Genomic DNA, 23593 nt, shown 5'->3' on the forward strand with positions numbered 1-23593 from the left:
ACCCCCAGAGGTAAAATCGGCAAGATGGGGGCACGGGGTGCTCCTAACCTCCCCTTTAACTTTTGCTCCGCGAGTAGAGGTCGGCCCGGTTGCGGCAGCCTTGCGGGGCGCTGGGCAATTTCTGGCGCAGGGCGGAAAGAGGTTGGCGCGCAGCACTAAGAGGTCGCCGCACACGGTGATGATGTCTTCAGCGGTTGTGCAGCAGTCTGGGGTGCTAGCGACAGGCGCACCGCTACCGTGGCAGCGCCTCCACTAACTCTCGCACAATTTTGCAGGAGCCAGTAGCCCCCCCCCCTCCCTGTGGGCAAAAACTGTTTTGCACCCTGTTAGCGCCCCTTGGAGATACTGCAAAACAGGGAAATTTTGACCCCAACGTATCTGTTTATTTCCTCGTAAGATATTTATAATCATTTAGATGGTTTCTTTCATTTTCACTTAAGTTCATGAATATGTTTCAAATTTCATGTTTTTGTGAGATAGTATTATTAACTTGCATGCATTTCTTGTAACAATTACAATGCACTGAATACTATTCATGTACTGAATTACATTATAGGTTGAAGTAAAGAACTCTATAAGCCAGTTCATGGCATTCGTACACAGAAGTGTCCAAGGGATGTCTGTCATCTACCTAGCTACTGAAAGACGCTACAACTACACCACACCCAAAACATTTCTGGAACAAATAAAGCTCTATCAAAGCCTGCTCTCAAAGCAAAGGAAAGACTTGGTTTCTAAAATGGATAGACTTGAAAATGGTTTGGCAAAACTTCACAGTACTGCTGGCCAGGTTTGTAAAATTGTAATGTTTCATATTAACTAGTACATTTGCTGAGTATAAATAATAGAATAGAATCTGTCTAATTTTTATCACATTCTCAGTCAGTAACTAGTTGAATTTCCATTAATGATAATCATTGTGCTAGCTTTGATGAGACAAAAACACTATTATGTACTATAGTATGAAAGATTGTGAAAACAGTAGATACAAATCTTTTTTCCCTCTTGCAACACATTAATATCTGAGAAGTGGGTTGGAATGTACCAATTAGGTCCAAGGTTTAAGTGAAGTGTTTGAGGCTGAAATTCCAAAATTTAATGACAAAATAGGGGCATAATGTAAGTGAATCTCTCTTTTGAGGGTTGGATTTTAAGGCAGGTTGCCCAGGTTTTTTTTGTTGCTTTGGGTAGCTGATGATCTACATTTTAAAGCTCCAGAATGTGGTACTCTGTAGTCACCAACACGTTTTTAGCCCTCATTCACAGTAAGGGATACCAGAGAGAATATGGGTTTCCCTATGGGAATTCTCCAGTATGCACTCTAGATGGAATAGAAGAGACTACTATGATTTTCGTATGACGGAAAGTCTTATAATGGGAGGTCTAGTTTGGCTATCCATTAGATGGTCTCCTGAGATGCTGAGTGGAGAAATGAGGTGCCTCCCATAACAGATCTTAGTGGGCAGGTTGATGTGATGTGTTCCATGGTCTGGGACTCAATGACCACAGTTGCACTTCGGGTCATCCCTCACCTTCCAGTGGCCACATCGTCCGTGCCCTGTGCGGAATGGGTCGAGCGCTGCCCGCTGTGTGAGGGAGGTCAAAGCCAGGGACCTCTGCTGTTGGGTCAATGATGAGGCGTTGGTTCTTTATGTTGCATGCATCCCACAATTCCGTCCATCTGGATAGTGGGTTGATACTAGCTACATGAATATTTACTGCTGTTTCCCAGAATAGCCGGCGTAATTTTAAGTGCTTTTGTGATGGGTCTTATAAGGTTCGTGAATGGGAAGGTCGCTGTTGCTTATGATTTATTCCATCTCACAGAACATGGTGGCATCGTGGTGAATGGCAGGCGGGGCAATGTGATACAACATCAGAAGCCACTCAGTTGGAGTGGACTTAAGCATCCCTGACACTGTCTTCGTGGTGGCGTTTAGATGCACATCCACGATCTTTGTGTGGCGGCTTCAGGACCATGAGGCAGAGCAGAATACTGCAGCAGAGTAGACGAGGGCCACTGTTGCAGATCAAAGTATTCTGGCTGTGCTCCCCCATGACTTTAGAAAAGGCAAAAGAGAGTGAGGCAGCATCAAAGGAAAATGCAGCCAACCAACTTTTATATCCCATCCCACCCCCACAATAAGTCTATAGACCCAGGAGAGCTTAAGGGACTGAGTGAGGAATTGTGTCTTTGCCAGCTTCACTTCACTAGGAACCACTGGATGAATTATGCTACCTTCTGCACAATGACCTATAGTCTCTACCAAATGCCCAAACAGCTCTACCAGTAGCTTTCAAAGGCAGTGACCTTAATATTAACTTCCCCCCATGACAGGCAGGAGAAGATTGGGGGGGATGATAAAGTGAAATGCGCAGAACATGAAGCAGGACGTTTAATTAACACATTTAAATCAGGCTCCGTATAATTGGGAGCCCGATTTGAAATTTACTGCTGTTGCACGAGTTTCCCAGGGATCAGGAAACTCAGCAGTGAATCAGAGGTGAGAGCTACCAACTCCCCAAAGTAAGTGCCTCTTTCAGCATCCTTTGTGGACCAGAAAAAGCAGATGTGCTCCCACCTGGGCCCTCTAGGAAGCCTTCAGCATCCCCCAATCACAATCATGATTGATCCTAGTGACCCGATGGAGGCCATCAGAGGCCGTGCAGAATGTGCAGCGGCCATCCCCTTTAAGCGAAGAGGAGGGGTGTTAAAACATGTCAGCGCTATGCAGAGTGTCCATGTAGCGCTGCTGATGGCCGCTGGACCTGCCACAAGAGGAAATGGAGCGCACAAGATTGCACTCCACTGCCTCTGAGGGGTAGTTAGGTCAATTCCGCGGCCGGTGCGGGTCCTCCACACCGGGCACAGGGAGTACCGCCCCGAGCAAGTTACCGTCCCCAATCAGGGTGCAGGGCAATTTCTCCCCCCCCCCAAAGTACTCTGATCCTGAACTGAAGATCTTGCTGTAGGCAGTGGACAGGAGGAGGGACATCCTTTTTCCTCCAAGGATTTTTTTCTTTTCTTTCAAGGCAATGGGATGACATTGCTCAGGACGTCAATGTCTGGAGCATTTCCCCAAGAACATGACTGCAACGCAGGAAAAAAATTCAATGATTTGACTAAGAGTTGTTAAGGTAAGAACACTGCGGAAATGCTTTCTCATCACAGCTTCACCACTCACTGCCTTATTAATTATAACACTCATACCACTCCACCCCCATGTTACCCTGCACTGTCCTGCAATCAGTGCACCACACTTCACTAAACATTCTTCTCATGCTCACATACTCAGCACTATTATAAACTTCACTTACCCACAACTCACATCTCACACATACACTGTCAGCTATTCCATCATGACAACTGTTGTGTATGCAATGACTGTTAGACTGTGTACTGTTTAACTCCAAGAGGTATGACCTTGGCTCTGCTTTATTAAGGCCCAAAGTGACTAATAAACAAAATGGCTGGCCTTTTATACTTGGGCTGCACACACGTGCGTGCAGCCCAATTGCCTCCAACAGTGACGCCATCTAGTGGCTAGTGATTCCAAAATTACATACATGACAATACCCCCCTCTGAGATATTAACACAGTCTTTTACAAATTGAGACGGTCCGGTGTTTTACGCTCCCAAGTTGACCGTCTCAGTTCAACTCCAGCCTTGGGTGAGTGTTCGGAGTCTGTTGTGATTGGTGGCTGGGTGGCTGACCTGGTAGGAGTGGCAATGGCCATATCAGGGATTCAAAGTCTATTTTCATTGAACATGTCAGTGATTGAAAGTCCCGATTCACTGATGACCACTGAGTCCTCTGATGACTGGAGGTAGGTTGGTTGTCTCTTCCTCCGACTGTTCCGATTCGTCTGTGTGCCACAGCTTTGTCTGATCCATATGTTTCCTGCATCTTTGCCCATTTTTGAACTTGACAATAAATACTCCGTTACCCTCCTTAGCCATGACAGTACCAGCGATCCACTTGGGACCCTGACCATAATTCAGAACATATATAGGATCATTTACAGAAATATCGCGTGACACTGCTGCGCGATCATGATACTCTTGCTGACTTGGTCTTCTATATTCAACATATTCAGTATGCATGACAGGCGGGTCTGCAGTGACCCTTGGCTTACTTGCTTCATACTCTGCTTTATGATTTGGACAGCACGTCCTGCTTGCCCATTGGATGCAGGTTTGAACGGTGCTGACCTTACATGTTTGATACCATTGAGTTTCATGAACTCTTGAAACTCCTGACTGGTAAAGCACAATCCATTGTCGCTAACAACGATGTCAGGCAGACCATGTGTTGCTAAAATGACACTGAGATTCTCAATGGTAGCTGCGGATGTGCAGGATGACATGATTATACATTCTATCCACTTCGAATATGCATCCACCACAACTAAAAACATCTTCCCCAGGAAGGGACCTGCAAAGTCTATGTGGATCCTAGACCATGGTTTGGACGGCCACGACCACAGACTCAGCGGCAATTCTGCTGGTGCTTTGCTGAGCTGCATGCAAGTGTTGCACTGCTGCACACATGATTCCAGCTCAGAGTCAATTCCCGGCCACCATACATGAGACCTGGCGATGGCTTTCATCATTACAATGCTGGGATGTGCAGAATTTACCAACATCTCGCAAAGATTCCAGGTACCTTTCCCCTGCAGAGGAGAAGAATCCCTTTTAAAATGAGTTTAAAGGTGCAGACAAAGCCTGCGGGGGATAAAAGGGGATGCATTCATGGAGACCCCCCCCCCCCAGTGTTTGGACTCATAGGAAAGGGAATTCAAAATGGACCTAACTTACAGAAGCTTGAGATCCCCTAAACATCTATGGGAAGGAGCATTTCAATTTTAAGATTCTACAACATTTTGGCTGCGAAAAAGAGTTACCAAATACAGGAGGTGGGGCTAACCTCTGAAGCAATTCACCCCTAAGAGATAATCGAATTACCCAATCAAGCACAATGGAAATCATGGTCAGGAAACTGGACAATCCTAAAACAATGCAAAACCAGTGTTAGCACATTCTCACACCCTAATCGAGTTACTGCTGACAAAGGAGACATTTGAAAATCAATGGACAGAACAGTTTAAACAGAGCCCAAGAGATTTGATGAGAGATAATGGAGCTTTTTTTTTTGGATATATCTATCCCCCAGTTTTACAAGGAAAAACTAGCAGAACACAGACTGGAACTCGCACAGACTTGAACGGAACACAGACTGGAACTTGCACAGACTCGAACAAGGACACAGATGGGAACACAGACACAGACACAAGCAGCCTGCTTCCTCTACAGTGAAGAAATGGAATAGTGAAGGAAACTACCAGAACTCATCAGGAACTGACCGAGCACGAGGCCCACGAAACGGAAGGTTGTCAGCAACCAAATTGACAACCACTCTACAATCTACTTCTGAAGGACTCAACGGGGGAGAAATTACCAAAAGGGACTAACTAAAACTATTCCTAACCAAAGAAAGTGGGTACTTACCCCATACATCCAAAACGCAACTTAGCGCATCAACGGACGCACCCCAACCGAAGGCTACGGAGTCCGAAGTCCTCTCCTCCGTCCAGGGTACGGCTCGCCGAGAAGGCCAAGTGCAGCGAACCTCGAAACCGCGATTCACCGGCAACTATCTAAAGGGATTGGTGAGCATAGCCCCTGAACCCCCAGAGCTATAACTTAGTTAGTTAGGGGAATTGGGAGTGGGGAGGCTGGGATAACTTGTGTAAATGTATCTGCATTCTCCTCTTTACCCCATTTAGAGTTTAAGCTGTATTCTTTTCCCCACAGGCTGTAATTTGACAATTTATTCAATGTGTTGTACCCCTCAGTGTGTATTGGTCTGTGTGTGTTATTAAAGGTGTGCCTTTTATTTATTTTTAAACACAATAAAGCCATACCTGCTTCCTATCTTGAAACCAATTATCTGGCCAAATCTGTCACAGTCCCTTCATAATTCCAGTGTCTAGAACCAAAGGTGTGGGAGCGATTCGGAACCGCTCATATAAGGTCAGAAGGGAAAGCTGACCCCCTGCAAACCACCCCTTACACATGTGTGCTATGTAGCTCACGTACAAATTTCTCTCTCCCTTTCTTGGGCATAACAACACGATTGCCCCACACTATACAATCCGACTGAATAGACAGTTCGTCTTTGCGACGAAAGTAAGGTTTGGTCTCCTCGCACATTTGCTTGGGTATGGCAGACCAATCACCTTTGAGGATGCAACTCTTCACCACCAATAAAATCGGGTCCTGACTGGTCCAAGTCTTAACCTGTTGAGCCGTAACAGGGGTTCCTTCACTCTCAAAAGCATCCATAACTAACAATAGGTCCGTCGGTTGTAGCATTTCCACCTCCGGTGTGGGCAACGGCAGACGGCTCAAAGCATCGGCACAATTCTCAGTGCCAGGTCTATGGCAAATGACATAATCATAAGCGGATAATGTCAGCGTCCAACTCTGGATGCGGGATGAAGCATTGGTATTGATACCTTTGTTTTCAGAGAACAGTGAAATGAGCGGCTTGTGATCTGTCTCCAGTTCAAACCGAAGACCAAACAGGTACTTATGCATCTTTTTAACCCCATACACACAGGCTAGTGCTTCTTTCTCTACCATGCTTTAGGCTCTTTCCACTTTAGACAAACTTTTTGAAGCATACGCGATTGGTTGAAGTTTACCTGACTCATTAGCTTGTTGGAGTACGCAACCAATTCCATATGACGAAGCATCACAGGCCAATACTAAACATTTACATGGGTCATAATGCACCAGCAGCTTGTTAGAGCAAAGCAGGTTAATGGCTTTCTTAAAAGCTCTGTCTTGAGACGCACCCCACACCCAGTTGACGCCTTTTCTTAGCAGCATGTGCAGTGGTTCTAGTAAGGTGCTCAATTTAGATAAGAAGTTACTGAAGTAGTTGAGTAGACCAAGGAACGAACGCAGCTCCATCACATTCTGCGGCTTGGGTGCATTCTTGATGGCCTTGGTTTTCGCATCCGTGGGCCTGATGCCGTCAGCAGTAATTTTCCTCCCCAGGAATTCGACTTCTGGTGCCATGAAGACGCACTTCGAGCATTTCAGTCTGAGTCCCACTTTGTTCAGACGATGTGGAACCTCTTCCAGGTTGTTCAGATGTTCCTCGGAGTCACGTCCTGTGATCACAATGTCATCATGGAACACGCCGGTTCTGGGAATGGACTTCAGTAGACTCTCCATGTTCCTCTGAAATATTGCTGCAGCCGAGCGAATTCCAAAAGGGCACCTGTGATAAATAAACAGTCCTTTATGCGTGTTAATGCACGTAAACCTCTTCGACGTCTCGACTAGCTCCTGTGTCATGTAGGCCGACGTCAAGTCCAGTTTGGTGAACGACTTCCTCCCAGCTAGCGTTGCAAACAAGTTATCAACCTTCGGTAATGGGTACTGATCCTGTTTTGAAACCCTGTTGATCGTAGCCATGTAATCTCCACAGATTCTGACTCTGCCATTACTTTTCAGCACAGGAACAATGGGGCTGGCCCATTCATTAAATTCAACCGGTGATATGATTCCTTCACGCTAGTCTGTCCAGTTCGATTTCGACCTTCTCCCTCATCATATACGGAACTGCCCGAGCATTATGATGGATGGGTCTTGCATCCGAGTCCACGTGGATCTGCACCTTGGCCCCCGTGAAGTTGCCGATGCCTGGTTCGAACAGCGAGGAGAGCTTGCTCAGTATTGGGCACATGTATCTTTCTCCCGTGACAACGTCTTGATGTTCCAATCGCATCTGATTTTTTTCAAGTCAGTTCCTGCCGAACAGCGTTGGGCCATTGCCTGGGACAATCCATAGTGGTAACTCGTGAACCGCACCATCATACGACACTTTAATTGTGGCACTGCCAATCGCCGTTATGAGTTCTTTGGTGTACGTGCGCAACTTGGCATTGACTAGACTTAGCCTGGGCCTCACAGTCTTAGTATCCCACAGCTTGTCGAATGCCCTCTGGCTTATTATCGATTGACTCGCCTCCGTGTCCAGTTCCATCGATACCGGCTCCCCAATAAATTTCACGTTGATCATTATCGGTTTGCTCTTAGTTAGGAACGAGTACAGTCCATACACTTCCTCCTCTGGTATCTCAGATTGCTTATCCGGATCCGGATTAGTCTGACCATCATCCTCCACGTGATGTGTCACAGCACACTTGCTCATCTGCGGACACTTGTGCTGGAGCTGCCCCACTCTCAGACAGCCTTTGCAACAATATTGCTTAAATCGGCACTGCTGGTGCCGGTGATTTCCCGCACAATGCCAACACGGAGAAATTGGATGCAATCCCGCTGGCAGACTTTGGGCAGCCACAGGTTTCATGTACGCAGTCGGATAGGCCCTGCCATGTGCCGCTCTGCTGAATGCCGAATCAATCATATTTACAGTACTTGCCGAGTTTCGATTTTTCACTGATATCTGCGTTAGACTTCTATCCATCGTCATGCATGACTGAGCAATCGTGATGGCCCTGTTCAAGTCCAGCGTCTCCACCGCCAGTAGTTTATGCAGATCACCTCGTGGTTGATGCCGATTATAAAGAAGTGCCGCAGCATGTCTGCCAACACAGCCCCGAACTTACACGATCCCGCTAAACGTCTCAAGTTGGCAACGAATTCTGCTGCATTCTGGCCCTCTGAACGAACGTGCGTGTAACATCTGTATCTCGAGATGATGATGCCTTTGTCTGGCTTAAGGTGGTCCTGTACCAGTGTACACAATTCTTCATGCCTCTTCTCTGTTGGACTCACAGGCAGGAGTAAATTCTTTATCAGACCATAAATTTTTGGACCGCAAACCGTGAGGAACACCGGCCAGCGCCGATGTGCGTCGCTGACCTCCTCCATTTTGTTGGTCGTGAAGAACTGGCTCAAACGGCTCACAAAGCCTGTCCAATCTTCTCCTTCCACAAATCGCACCAACAATCCAATTGTGCTCATTTTTGCATGCAAAGGTTTTTGTTGCCTCGTCACCAAATGTGTATGCAATAACTGTTAGACTGAGTACTGTTTAACTCCAAGAGTTATGACCTTTATTAAGGCCCAAAGTGACTAATATACAAAATGGCTGGCCTTATATACTTGGGCTGCACACACGTTCGTGCAGCCCAATGGCCTCCAACAGTGATGCCATCTAGTGGCTAGTGATTCCAAAAGTACATACATGACAACAACAACATGCTCCAAACATCTCACAAGACTCTCACTAACACATTTCCATCTTTCTTGTAGGAGAAAGTCACACACAACACCAGGCAACAGGCTGCCTCCGGAGGAGAGTGCGTCTGCACACCTCTCCCCACCGCCCCCCCCCCTCCTTGAAGAGCGTGTCCTGGTAATAATGGAAAGGGTTAAAGTGGAGACACTGGTGATGCTGGAGGAGACATCTGGGGGAGACGTCATGTAGAGTTACTTTATACCTAATCCTCTTTGTCTCTTCTCTCTCATCCTCTGCATGATAAGCTGCAGATGCTTTCAACACCCATGTCTTTCTCTCTGCTCTCCATTGCACCGCAAGCTAACCCTTATCCCTTTCTTTCATTTCAATGTTGACGTCCCTCAGCCAGTGGAGGAAGAGGAGTGCAGTGTTGCAGAAGATGCACCATCACTTGATCAAGACTCTTACAAGCACCAGCTCAGATAATAACACCACGCAGACTTTAGAGGCTAGGTTAGAGGAGGGATCTGCATGTGGTTACCTACTGAGCACAAGTGCACAGGAGTTAGCGCAGGTGGATAGGACGCCACAGGTGCTAGATCGCCAGAAAGCAAGGTTGCATACTAGTTCTGCTGCAGAGGACTCAGATGCTGACTCTGATGGGCCATGCTACCAAAGAAGGCTCATAGATATACATGGCAACATGCTTTGTGCACTGGGCAGCCTGCTGGAGTACTTGCGCACAATGCTGTGGGGCATGGAGGACTCCAGCTCTAACTTGTCGCAAGGCTTTTGCGCACAACATGGAAATCATTCTGTCCAACATGGTCAGCTCCAGATACTGTTAGATCATGATACACCATCTCAGTGGTCCCAAAGTCCCAGGGCCACTTCAGTGCTGATATGTCTTAGGGTTTATTTCTAGAGGGATAGAATTGAAAAGTAGAGAAGTTATACGAACCCTGTATCGAAGATTGGTTAGACCACTCTTGGAGTACTGTGTACAGTTCTGGTTGCCATATTATAAAAAGGATATAGAGGCACTGGGGAAGGTGTAAAAAAGATGTACATGGATGATACCAGAAATATGAGGTTTAACCCAACAGGAAAGGAAGAACAAGCTGAGTATCTTTTCTCTTGAAAAGAGATGACCCAATCGAGGCCTTTAAAATTATGAAAGGTTATGATAGAGTAGACGCAGAGAGAGTGTTTCCACTTGTAGGGAAGAGCAAAATTAATGCAAGATTTTCACCACAAAACAAAATAGGGAATTCAGAAGAAACTTCTTTACCCAAAGCGTGATGATAATATGGAACTCTCTACCTCAGGGAGTGGCTGTGCAACTAATATAGATCCATTTAATAGAGGCTAGATAAGCATATGAGGGAGAAGGGAATAGAGGGTTATGCTGATAGTTAGATGAGGAATGACGAGAGGAGGCTCGAATGGAGCATAAACGCTGGAATGATCTGGTTAGGACGAATGGCTTGTTTCTGCTGTATGCTTTTTATAATTCTATGTAAAGTCCATGTCCCTGGAAATAGTATTTGACATAACACCCCTGTTCTTAGAAACCCTCCGACTCACCACGAGCAAAGTCATCACAGATCTGCCTGTATGTTTTATATATATATATATATTTAGCATGTTAAAGAGAAGTTCAGTCTTGTGTGTACCTATTTATCTACCAAGTTAATTACATAGAGTAAATTTATCTACCCTGCACTCCCAACATGGTCAAAGAAAGTGTAGGATGGAAAAGTTTTGTAGTCCTATCCTTGACCTGCTTCAAGTGAGGCATTGGAAGGGGAACTCAATCGGTGAATACTCTTTATATACTGTAATAAGGAGTGAAAATAAAGATTAATGTGGATGTGTCTTTACATACAGGTGGAGAATTTAAAAAGTAAACTTGCTGTACAAGAAGTAGAACTGCAACAGAAGAATGAAGATGCAGACAAATTAATTAAAGTTGTCGGACAGCAAACGGAGATTGTTACCAAAAATAAAAAAATTGCGGATGAAGAGGAGAGAAAAGTGCAAATCATTAATGAGGTTCCCTGTACAGCATTTTGCACTAACCGTTGCTATTCATTCTTAACATAATTTTGAGCAGGTTGTTAGATGTAATAACGCATTTTATTCATATTTAGATTGTAAAAGAAAAACAACAGTCTTGTGAAGAAGACCTAGCAAAAGCAGAGCCAGCTTTAATTGCAGCCAATGAAGCATTGAACACATTAAATAAGGTATAATTAACAATGAAATAGGAAGGACTGGATAATATTCAATAGCATGGTTCATGAGTAGAAGATAATTTATGATATTTAGCATAGTTCTCAATCCAAGCTGGAAAGTAGAACACAGTTGAACCTGTAAGTACAGCACAGTAGGGCCTGGGAAATCAGCATTCCAGGAGGTCTTTGGAGCAGAACACAGGGAGGTTTAGGAAAGGAACACATTTGGATTGGGGTGCCTGAGAGTAGAGCGCAGGTTGGCAAGATGGGATTGGAGATAGAGGACCCTGCCACCAGGTGCCCTGAAAGTGGAACATAGCAGGATTGGAGAGTGGGGCATACAATTTCAAAATAAAAGCCACTGGCCTCAAGTGATCTAGGGCTTATCTGTACTATAATACTTGGGTAACACAGAGAACTATAATGGCTTCCAATCTTAGGTATCTTTTTTCCCCTAGGCCTGATTGGACATTTTTTGAGAAGTTGCATCAGGATCTAAACATTTTTGCTGTCCATTCGGAAAATACAGAATTTTATGCTTTGAATACTATGGCTGGAATTTTACACTTCAGCACTCTTAGCACATGCCGAGAGCACATATTGAGAAAGTCTGCTTTCCCATCCCTTGATTTTTAATCATTAAATTGATGGTCTTCTGTTTTAATATCTCCTTATGTGGCTCGATGTCAAATTTAGTTTGATAAAGCTTCTGTGAAGCACCTTGGGATGTTTTATTACACTAAAGGCATTATATTAATGCAAGTTGTTGTTGTTGTTGTAGATAGAAGCAGATTCAAGCACTTCAAAACTCATTTTTTTTAATTCATATCAAAATGTAGGCCAGTATGTGAGGGTTGAGAGAGAACCTCACTGGGTCATGACAGAAGCTGAAATATTGTTCATCAGAATGCTATAAACTCCAAACTTCCTCCTCTCTTAGCCCATGACCGCCCAGCACTAAGAAATCAAAGAGAAGTGCAGTAATGGAACACCTTGATTAGAGAAGCATAAAAATCCTTTTTCTTCAACCTGTTTTGAGTAGCATGCCTTCATTCAGCACTCGACAAAGATGCTGTTATATTTATTTTCATATTTTGTTTTAAACTATTAATCTAACTTTTTTGCTTGTTAGATGAACTTGACAGAGCTGAAATCATTTGGCTCCCCACCAGATGCTGTAGTTCTTGTGACTGCTGCTGTGATGATCCTTTTAGCACCAAATGGGAAAGTCCCAAAGGACAAGAGCTGGAAAGCTGCCAAAATTATGATGGGTAAAGTGGATGGTTTTTTAGATTCACTAATAAACTATGACAAGGAACGAATCCCTGAGCCTTCTTTAAAAGCTTTCCGGTATGTCAATTAATTATTAAGTCTTCCATTGCTTTGAAAGTTTTAGGGGTGGAAATTCGGTCCCACCCATTTTGAGGCGGTAATGGCAGTGGGGTGGTAAATTTTGTGCTGGGAAATCGTCTGTAGCCGCAAACTTCATCAGCTGGGCCTGAGTGTGGTGCACTAAGGGAGGCATTCCACACCTCTTTGAGGGCATTAGGCTGGCTGAGCAACTGAAAATACTGAGCTAAAAGCGGCCTAAGAGAGGCTTCCCTAGGGAAAATAAAATCGGCCATAAAACCACCACAAACATTCCCAATTCCTTACTGATGCCACATAAACATAAATCGCAAAAATAAAAAATCTAAAACAATCACACGTACCGCACATAGACATTCCTGCCCGCACTGTGGCTGGTACAGCTCGAACCACCAGCTTTCTCAGACGGTCCCACTAGGGCACGCTACAGGGTGTTACGGATCGCGCGCAAAACAAATGACAAAACCATGTCGCAACCAGGGGCGTTGCACACCGTCTCGCTTCTCCCATGCGGTCCTGGCTGGGCGCTGGAAGCTGGCCGCCTGCCCAAAAATTATTTCCACTGCCATTACCACCCTTCCGGGTCGCAAACAGAGGCGGCAACAGACCGACTTTCCTCTCCATACTGATTTTTTCCCTGTCAGTTAAACATATTGTTGTTCTTTAAATGACTTGGGGGCAGTACTGTGCTGTGCAGCCTGTCCTCACCACACAGCACTGCCCCCGCAGTCATCAAGATCCACGACGCAGCCCTGGACAACGTGGACCAAATCCCACTCTGGGAGCCTCTTATCAACAAGAGCAGACATTGATGATGAGATTCAACACCGTCTCCAGTGCGCCAGTGCAGCCTTTGGCCGCCTGAGGAAAAGAGTGTGTTGGGGAAATTGATGGGATTGAAGGCCGATAAATCCCCAGGGCCTGATGGTCTGCATCCCAGAGTACTTAAGGAGGTGGCCTTGGAAATAGCGGATGCATTGACAGTCATTTTCCAACATTCCATAGACTCTGGATCAGTTCCTACGGAGTGGAGGGTAGCCAATGTAACCCCACTTTTTAAAAAAGGAGGGAGAGAGAAAACAGGGAATTATAGCACCGGTCAGCCTGACATCGGTAGTGGGTAAAATGATGGAATCAATTATTAAGGATGTCATAGCAGCGTATTTGGAAAGAGGTGACATGATAGGTCCAAGTCAGCACGGATTTGTGACAGGGAAATCATACTTGACAAATCTTCTGGAATTTTTTGAGGATGTTTCCGGTAGAGTGGACAAGGGGGAACCAGTTGATGTGGTGTATTTGGACTTTCAGAAGGCTTTCGACAAGGTCCCACACAAGAGATTAATGTGCAAAGTTAAAGCACATGGGATTGGGGGTAGTGTGCTGACGTGGATTGAGAACTGGTTGGCAGACAGGAAGCAAAGAGTAGGAGTAAATGGGTACTTTTCAGAATGGCAGGCAGTGACTAGTGGGGTACCGCAAGGTTCTGTGCTGGGGCCCCAGCTGTTTACATTGTACATTAATGATTTAGACGAGGGGATTAAATGTTGTATCTCCAAATTTGTGGATGACACTAAATTGGGTGGCAGTGTGAGCTGCGAGGAGGATGCTATGAGGCTGCAGAGTGACTTGGATAGGTTAGGTGAGTGGGCAAATGCATGGCAGATGAAGTATAATGTGGATAAATGTGAGGTTATCCACTTTGGTGGTAAAAACAGAGACACAGACTATTATCTGAATGGTGACAGATTAGGAAAAGGGGAGGTGCAACGAGACCTGGGTGTCATGGTACATCAGTCATTGAAGGTTGCCATGCAGTACAGCAGGCGGTTAAGAAAGCAAATGGCATGTTGGTCTTCATAGCGAGGGGATTTGAGTACAGGAGCAGGGAGGTGTTGCTACAGTTGTACAGGGCCTTGGTGAGGCCACACCTGGAGTATTGTGCACAGTTTTGGTCTCCTAACTTGAGGAAGGACATTCTTGCTATTGAGGGAGTGCAGTGAAGGTTCACCAGACTGATTCCCGGGATGGCGGGACTGACATATCAAGAAAGACTGGATCAACTGGGCTTGTATTCACTGGAGTTCAGAAGAATGAGAGGGGATCTCATAGAAATATTTACAATTCTGATGGGTTTAGACAGGTTAGATGCAGGAAGAATGTTCCAAATGTTGGGGAAGTCCAGAACCAGGGGTCACAGTCTAAGGATAAGGGGTAAGCCATTTAGGACCGAGATGAGGAGAAACTTCTTCACGCAGAGAGTGATGAACCTGTGGAATTCTCTACCACAGAAAGTTGTTGAGGCCAATTCACTAAATATATTCAAAAAGGAGTGAGATGTAGTTCTTACTACTAGGGGGATCAAGGGGTATGGCGAGAAAGCAGGAATGGGATACTGAAGTTGCATGTTCAGCCATGAACTCATTGAATGGCGGTGCAGGCTAGAAGGGCCGAATGGCCTACTCCTGCACCTATTTTCTATGTTTCTATGTTTCTAAGACCAGGCCCTCAAAACTTCCACCAAGCTCATGGTTTACAGGGCTGTAGTAATACCTGCCGTCCTGTATGGCTCAGAGACATGGACCATGTACAGTAGACACCTCAAGTTGCTGGAGAAATACCACCAACGATGCCTCCGCAAGATCCTACAAATCCCCTGGGAGGACAGACGCACCAACATTAGCGTCCTCGACCAGGCCAATATCCCCAGCATTGAAGCACTGACCACACTTGATCAGCTCCGCTGAGCAGGCCACATCGTTCGCATGCCAGACATGAGATTCCCAAAGCAAGCGTTCTACTCGGAACTCCTTCACGGCAAACGAGTCAAAGGTGGGCAGAGGAAACATTACAAGGACACCCTCAAAGCCTCCCTGAAAAAGTGCAACGTCCCCACTGACACCTGGGAGTCCCTGGCCAAAGACCACCCTAAGTGGAGGATATGCATCCGGGAGGGCGCTGAGCACCTCGAGTCTCATCGCCGAGAGCATGCAGAAGTCAAGCGCAGACAGCGGAAAGAGCATGCGGCAAACCAGTCCCACCCACCCTTTCCCTGAACGACTATTTGTCCCACCTGTGACAGGGACTGTGGTTCTCATATTGGACTGTTCAGCCACCTAAGGACTCATTTTAATATTGGAAGCAAGTCTTCCTCGATTCCGAGGGACTGCTTATGATGATGTTCTTTAAAGCAGAATTTACTAAATGTAAAATTTTGCCTGGTTTGGAAGGTGTTTATTTTTTGATAGATTTAACAAACACTAAATCTAATTATTTATTGACAAGTTGTATATGTTATAAATTGATACCTTGTATGTATGGTTCTCCTTTAGATCTGTTATTTTACTAGTAAACATGTGGATTTTGATAGTGTTCTTGTACACTAATATTTGAAACATATTGGCCGAAACTAATGGGCTGCAAGGAGTAACTGCAGTGGTTACAAGTTCTCCTGATAGTAACAATGCAGCTGCATCAATACAACCCCCTCCAATTTTGCACCAGGAAATGGTCTGCAGCTGCAAAATTCATCAGCTGGGCCTGAGTGTGGAGCGCTAAGGGAAGCATTCCACACTGCTTTTAGGACACTAAGCCGGCTGAGCAACTGAAAATACCGAGCTAAAAGTGCTCTAAGAGAGGCTTCCCTGGGAAAAATAAAATCGGCCAAAAAACCACCACAAACAGTCCCAATTCCTTACTGACGCCACATAAACATAAATCGCAAAAATAAAAAAATTAAAACAATCACACTTATCTCAGGTGGGACCAAGTTGCAGTTAAAATAGCATTGCAATGCTGATATCATTATTGGCCACAGCTTTTAGGGTTAATTAGGACACCACCAAATTAAAAGTCAGCGAAGAGAAAATGGCACAGCAACAACAGGGCAATCTCGGGCCAGTAACTCAGCTGGCTCAATTTTAACTCCTCCACCCAGCGTGGGGTGAGGTGAAAATTCACCTTATATTTTAGAGCTCTATTGAGTGTAGATGTGTGCCAGAGGACTGGAGCATGCTCAATGTAGTACCCATTTTTAAAAGGGTGACGGAGTTTATTTGGGTAATTACAGGCCAGTTAGTTTCACATCTAGGGAAATTTTTTGAGTTGTTAATTAAGGATGAAACTACCTCATATCTAGTTAAAGAGAAAATAGTTAAAAGTGGATCAGCATGGATTTCAAAAGGGACCAATGTGCTTGATGAACCTCATAGAATTATTTGAAGATGTAACAGTCTTGAAAAATGGGAGACATGCACAGATGTAGTGTACGTGGACTATACGAAAGGCTTTGACAAGGTATCACACAGAAGATTATTATGGAAGATTAAGAGGTATGGGCCTAGAAATTCAGTACCTCCAAAAAGGGGCGTGGAGATTATGATGTGATAGCAACCCACGCCCGTTTGGAAGGACTACAGACAGCACGTAAAATACTCCCTGCAACTTTACATGATTATATCATGCTGCTGAATGGCTGAACGCTCAGCAAGTGGCCCAAGTTTGTCCAATTAAAACTTAAAAAGCAGTCTGCACCTCTTTTAAAGGGGAGATGCCTTCTGCCTGCAATAGGTGCTGGAAATACTTGTGGAGGCAAGTGTCATAATAAGAAGACTGAGTAATGGCTCAACAGGCCAGAGAAAGAGCTCCAAGGTTCTCCGATGCAACACTGGAGGCCTTGGTCCAGCAGGTCAACTCCAGGAGAGCGATCCTCTTTCCACAGGGAGCCAGGAGGCCCTCCAGGCAACAGACAAGATGGCAGTGGGAGCAGATAGCCAATGTGCTCAGTGCCAACGATATTGCCACAAGGACCTGGATCCAGTGCAGGAAGAAGTTTAATGAACTCACATGAGTGGTCAAGGTCAATTAATTCATCTTCAAATGCCACATCCCACCAGCTGCACCACTAGCCTCACACACTGCTCAATGCACAACACCCCCATCACTCACCTACCAACAATCCCTACCAAACACGACTCACACCTCACAATCATAGCTTCACCTCACCTGCATGCACTTACCACTGCTGCAAGCTTCACACCCACATCTCACAGCTTGAATACACTGTCGGCTATGCAACCATGACATGTACATCACCCAAACACATTACAACACATTCACTGACACAGTTCCCTTTCTCTTGCAGGAAAAGGTGGTGCATAACCGGCACCACCAGACCTTAACTGGTGGGGGCCAGGTTCACCTTCATCATCTCACCCCCTTGGAGGAGATGCTGCTGGCCATTCTTGGCAGGGGTATGGCTGAGCCCGTAGCCAGTAGCGGGGCTGAAAGAATACAAGATGCCAGTATCCTCATATGTTATCTTCCTTCTCACATCCCACTTCCCCCTCATCTCACAATCTCTTCTGATTTACAATCTGCATATCTGTAAGCATGTATCTCTTACTTTCCCCCCTCTCCTTGCCACAACCGTACCCTTGTGCCTTTCTCATTTCAGACACCCAACATATCCAGCCTGCCCAGCCAGCAGCAGCAGCAGCAGGAGGATGAGCAGGAGGAAGGAAGAGAAGAAGAAGAAGGAAGAAGAAGAAACAACAATGTCACTCGATTTTACACTCCCAGCCACCAGCTCAGGTACTGGTATTCCGTGTATTTTAGAGGATAGGTTAGATGCAGGATCTGCACGTGGTGAGACACCAGGCACAAGTGGCCTGTAGCCAGGGCAAGGGAAAGGGTAGCTCAGGTACCAGCTCACTGGAGGGCCACGTCACTGAGCAAGGGCGACCTACAGAAGAATGCTGATGGGTATGCATAATGAAATGCATGGTGCATTGGCTGGGCCTGCCAGAAAGCCTGAATGCACTGGCAAGGAGCATGGAGGAGTCCAGCTCAAGCCTTGCACAGGGCTTTTGGCAGAGCCTGGAGCCCATCCTTGCCAGCATGGAAGGGCTGAGCAGATCCATTAATGCACTTGTGGATCCAACCATCATGCTGTGTCCGATGGCCGAAGTCTCAGCTTCCATTGCAGAAGCAGAAGCCACCCAATGTCTGAGTGCTGCAATGGGAGTTCAGATTGAAGTCATGCAAGCACAGACTGCTGCCACCATGGCTGGGTTTACAAGTGTTAAAAATGGCTTGCAGTGTGTTACAGCATTCCAGCAGTCTATACTCCATCAGCTTGTTGGCTGTGAGCCAGCCATGCCAATGCGGTGCAGTCCGAAGTCAGGCCTACTGGGGACAGACAGACAGACTGACTGACTGACTTTGATTGGAATATTTTCTTTGTGGTAGCTTTTATTTCAGCATTGTGACTAAGATGATGCTGTGATAGTCAGGAACAGAGGGAAGATAATGTGTGGGACTAATGTTGAATGGGAAATTGGGGATCCATTCACTCGTACCACAGGCAGGTGATTCAATCCTGGATATCCCGGCCAGAAAGGGACTGTCTGCATTGTCTCCTGCCTTCCGCTTCCTCCTCCTCCTCTTCTGCTTCCTCCTGTTCCACTACCTCCTCCTCTTGCTCCTCCTGCTCCTGGGGCTTTATCCCTGGTGGCAAGGGCTGTGACCTCATGTTGGCCAGGTTTTGGAGAATACAGCAGACCATCACGAATTGAGATACACTGTAGGGCTCCTCCAGAGTGGTTCAGGCAGCGGAACCGTTCCTTGAGCATCTCAATGGTCTGCTCTATGATGTTTCGTATGCAGCTTGGCTCTCGTTGTATGCATGCTGCCCACATGTGTTTGGGTTGCAGAATGGAGTCATCAGCCAGGTGGTCAAGGAATAGCCCTTGTTGTCCAGTAGCCACCCTCTGGTTTGTCTTGGTGGCTCAAAGACTGAGAAAACAGCAGACTGGTGCAGAATAATAGCATTATGACTGTTGCCAGGATACTGGGCATTCACTATCATAATGTGCTGAGCATGGTCACACACCAACTGCACATTCAGCAAGTGGTCACCTTTGTGGTTGTGGTATATCTCTGCATTTATATGCGGTGGCCACAAAGCCACATTCATGCAGTCGATGGTGCCCTGCACCATGGCGAAGTTCACTATCCTGGCAAAGCCAAGTGCCCACTCCATCTGCTTTTCTCTGGTCAGAGAGAAGACAATGCAGTCCTCTTTCCTGGTATAAAGAGCATCCGTCACTTCTCTAATGCAGCAGTGTATGGCGGACTGTGAGATGTCACAAATGTCATCTGCTCCAGCTTGGAAGAATCCCAACCCAAAGAAATCTAGGGCAACAGTCACTTTCACAGCCATTGGCATCACTGTCCTTGCCCTGGAGTGAAGCTGCAGATCTGGTTGCAAGAGGTGGCAGAGTTCTGTGAACACCTTCTTTGTAAAGCGAAGACACCTCAGACACTGCTCCTGGCTCAGGTTGTGATAACAGAATTGCTCTCGGAAGATTACAGGTGGATAAGGCCTCCTGCTGAGACCCCTTTTCCGCCCCTCCCCACACCCCCGCATCCCCACCCTCCCTCTGCGAGCAGCTTAGCTTCTTCTTTGCTGCCTCTGCTCCATCTCTGTGTCATGCTGCAGGCCAAGCGAGATGACAGTTGGAGCACTCATGACTTGGAGCATGTGGTCTGACCAGAAGCGTTGAAATCAGGAACAAGGCCTTCTCCGCTTGCAGCACCACTCCCTCTTACCTCACCAACTTTAAATAATTCGAGAAAGCTCCAAACAGTTCCACAAACTTACACAGAGCCAGTAGAAATGAAAAAGCAAGTTACCTGAAAGTTGGTGATCATCCCTCTAATTAGCGCTGGACTGTTGGGGGGGGTCATTCCTGCAGCTGAACTCATGATCAGCTGTGCGAGGTTAAAGGAGGGCGTTATCTCCAATGATAATGACAAGAATGGCAGCACTGGCATCAAATCAGCGTTTCACACTGATTAACATCATGACCTGCCTACTTACCATACTTCTAGTGCACACTCCTAACAGCTACCCTACTGCCCTCACCAGAAGTGTGCGTGCGCTGCTCACACAACATTTTCATCCCAGTTTAGCACCGATAATGCCCAAACAATGGATGCTACGCAACCAAATTTCTACTCCCATGGAATTAGAGGGAAGCTAGGAAATTGGATTAAAATTTGTCTAGAAGGGAGAATACAAAGAGTAGGAGTTAGGAACAGTTTTTCAAAATGGTTGGATGTGGGTAGTGGTGTCTCACAGGATTCAGTTTTGGGGTTATTTATGTTCACTGTATACATCAATGATTTGGATCTATGAAGACAATGGGAGCAAAATTGGGTTCCTTTACGCCTTCCGTTGGCGCCTCCGAGGGTGGGGGCGATAACGGGGTGCAAATGGTTTTGCGACCGGGCGCGGCAAGACCAGCGACTCCCGCCATATTCGGTGGGAGCTTTGCGGCAGAGATATGCTATTGCACCTCGATCTCCTTCGCCCAGAGATCATGACGTCATCGCGGTGCGCATCACCCCAATAGTGCCCCGGATCCAAACTTGTTTTTCGCCCCCTGTGGCAGCGCCGGACGGAAATACCGACAGCTGCAGGAGACGTGCATCGTGCGATCGGTCACTTCAGTGGTGATGCTTGAAAACGAGGTGGCTGAGGTAAGTAAAAAAAACTTACCTTCTCTCTTGCATTTTTTTTCGCGGGTTCCTGCCCATGATGCACCCTTCACCGAACCTTTCCGCCCCACTCGCACCCCACAGAGCAAGTGGAGTGCGATATTTTGTGCTCCACTTGCTCTCGGGGGCGGTAACCCGAATTTAGGTTGCGGGATGAGACTTCCGTGCTTGGCGCAGGAAGTACCGCCACACAGCTGTTACTGGACCAAAAGGGCACTACGCAATTTCCCTCCCCCCCACCAACCCCGCCCCCCCCCTCTCCTCAAGCTCTTTAACTAAACAGCAACAACTTCCTGTAAAATTCCTTTCAGCTTTCTGCCCTGCATGAATGTTGAATTGATTGATTTCTTCCACGTCAGAGCTCTATTGTGCTATTTGACATGTTATGTCACATATCAATTTATTTTCGAATATAGACAAACATAATTTTCCAAAACCAATTTAGGACTAAATACATTCCTATTGTTTACTACTGATCATCTATTATCCTTTATGTGATGAATATAACTTGTTAAATTGTAATAAAAAAGATTTATATATTATTTATTATAATGTAGCGAAGGATTAATTGCTTAGAGTGAATTGGTTATATTTTAGTTACTTTTAATTTACTATTTATGTGTTTCCATCATTTTTAATAGACCATATCTTGATAATCCAAATTTTGATGCTGATTTTATTCGTACTAAGTCCATAGCTGCAGCTGGTCTGTGTTCATGGTGTATAAACATCGTAAAATTTTATGAGGTGTTCTGTGAGGTGGCACCTAAGAGGGCAGCTCTGGCACAGGCTAATGCTGAACTGGCAGCTGCACAGGAAAAACTTGCTGGTATCACACGTATGATAAATGTAAGTATGCATGACACATAATATACTACTCTAATCTTTGTTCCTTTAAGCATTTTTAAGAAATTTTAAATATACACAATACTGTAGGATGCATTTCAAAAGTTATGTATTTGTAAAATTGTATTTATGCTTTAAATTTATCATGCCCAATTAGGATATAAATGATTCCTGAGATTCATGCTATTTCCTAGATGACTTTTAAATCCATACTAGCTCCACCCTACACAAAATCCAACTCACCGAGAACTGTAGCATTACATCCTATCCCATACTAAATGCTGTTCAGCATTACTTCAGTCTACACAGAGCTCCACTGGCACCCCATCCCCGAGCACATTGATTTCAAAATCCTCATTCTCATTTACAAATCCTTCCCAGTATTGCTCCATCCTACTCAGCAACCTTTTCTAGCCTATGTCTCCGCTCATACCCGCCACTGTTCTGAGTCAGGACTACTGTCAATATCCCATGCCTCTGCAGAGCCTTAATCCATTATGTTCTTGCACTATAAAACTCTCTGGGATAGAAATTGGTATGCATAGGGCCTGTTTTCCAGGCATAAAACGGACACAAAGCATACCAATTTAGTAGTGGGACATGCTCAATCTGCACAGGCAATGGACCCATTTCTAAATTCATGGAGACCATTTTTAGGCGTCCTAAGTGCATGGCAAGAACAGGCAATCGGCCCTTTGAATATGTAAATTAGAAGCCAAATGCCTGGTAAAGAATCCTTTTGACAAATTGGCGCTCAGGATTCTTAAACACTTAACTTAATTTTTTTTTAAATATTTTCTGTGGGACCAGGAGGAGCATGACTGCTCCACAGACTCGACAGTACTGGCGATCGATCCCTAATCTCTATCCCTCTCACTCTAGAACGACCCTTCACCTTAATATATTACCTCCTATCTTCAAAAGCGTCTTCAAAACTAGTTTTTTGACACACTTATAGTCACGTCCCCCAACTTTCTCCAAATTCCTGTTACTTCCAATCTGTCCTTTTGGGAATTTCAACTACATTAAAGATGTGTAAGTTGTTAAATGTAACTGTGGCAATAATCTACAAAGTAGTAGCCTCTTGTAATCCAGAAGCATACATCTATGTTGTTTTGAATATTATCTTTCACAATTATTAATTGACTTGTAACACAAAAGCTATTTGTTATTTTACATCATATTGTATTCATTTTTTTCAGGAAAACTGAAAAAATAATATTGTACTGAGATATCCTTAAACCATACATGGCTAGAAATTACTGTTGTGATATTAGACTGTGACTGCTTAATGCTCACTATTTTTATTCTATCTGAAAATGGGTTAATATCTCTATTAAAATATCAGATAGGAATAT

General features: G+C 45.4%; 1 protein-coding gene across 1 annotated transcript in view; it reads left to right on the top strand.

The window, feature by feature from the left end:
- LOC139226779 (dynein axonemal heavy chain 17-like) overlaps positions 1–23593 on the top strand; it is a 1002254-nt gene that overhangs the window by 872396 nt on the left and 106265 nt on the right. The window contains exons 57-61 of the mRNA XM_070857781.1: positions 557–790; positions 11113–11277; positions 11376–11471; positions 12592–12809; positions 22031–22238. Coding sequence (XP_070713882.1) covers positions 557–790; positions 11113–11277; positions 11376–11471; positions 12592–12809; positions 22031–22238 — 921 coding nt within the window. The remainder of the gene's footprint in view (positions 1–556; positions 791–11112; positions 11278–11375; positions 11472–12591; positions 12810–22030; positions 22239–23593) is intronic.

This window comes from Pristiophorus japonicus, chromosome 16 (assembly GCF_044704955.1).
Source record: "Pristiophorus japonicus isolate sPriJap1 chromosome 16, sPriJap1.hap1, whole genome shotgun sequence".
Lineage (NCBI taxonomy): Eukaryota > Metazoa > Chordata > Chondrichthyes > Pristiophoridae > Pristiophorus > Pristiophorus japonicus.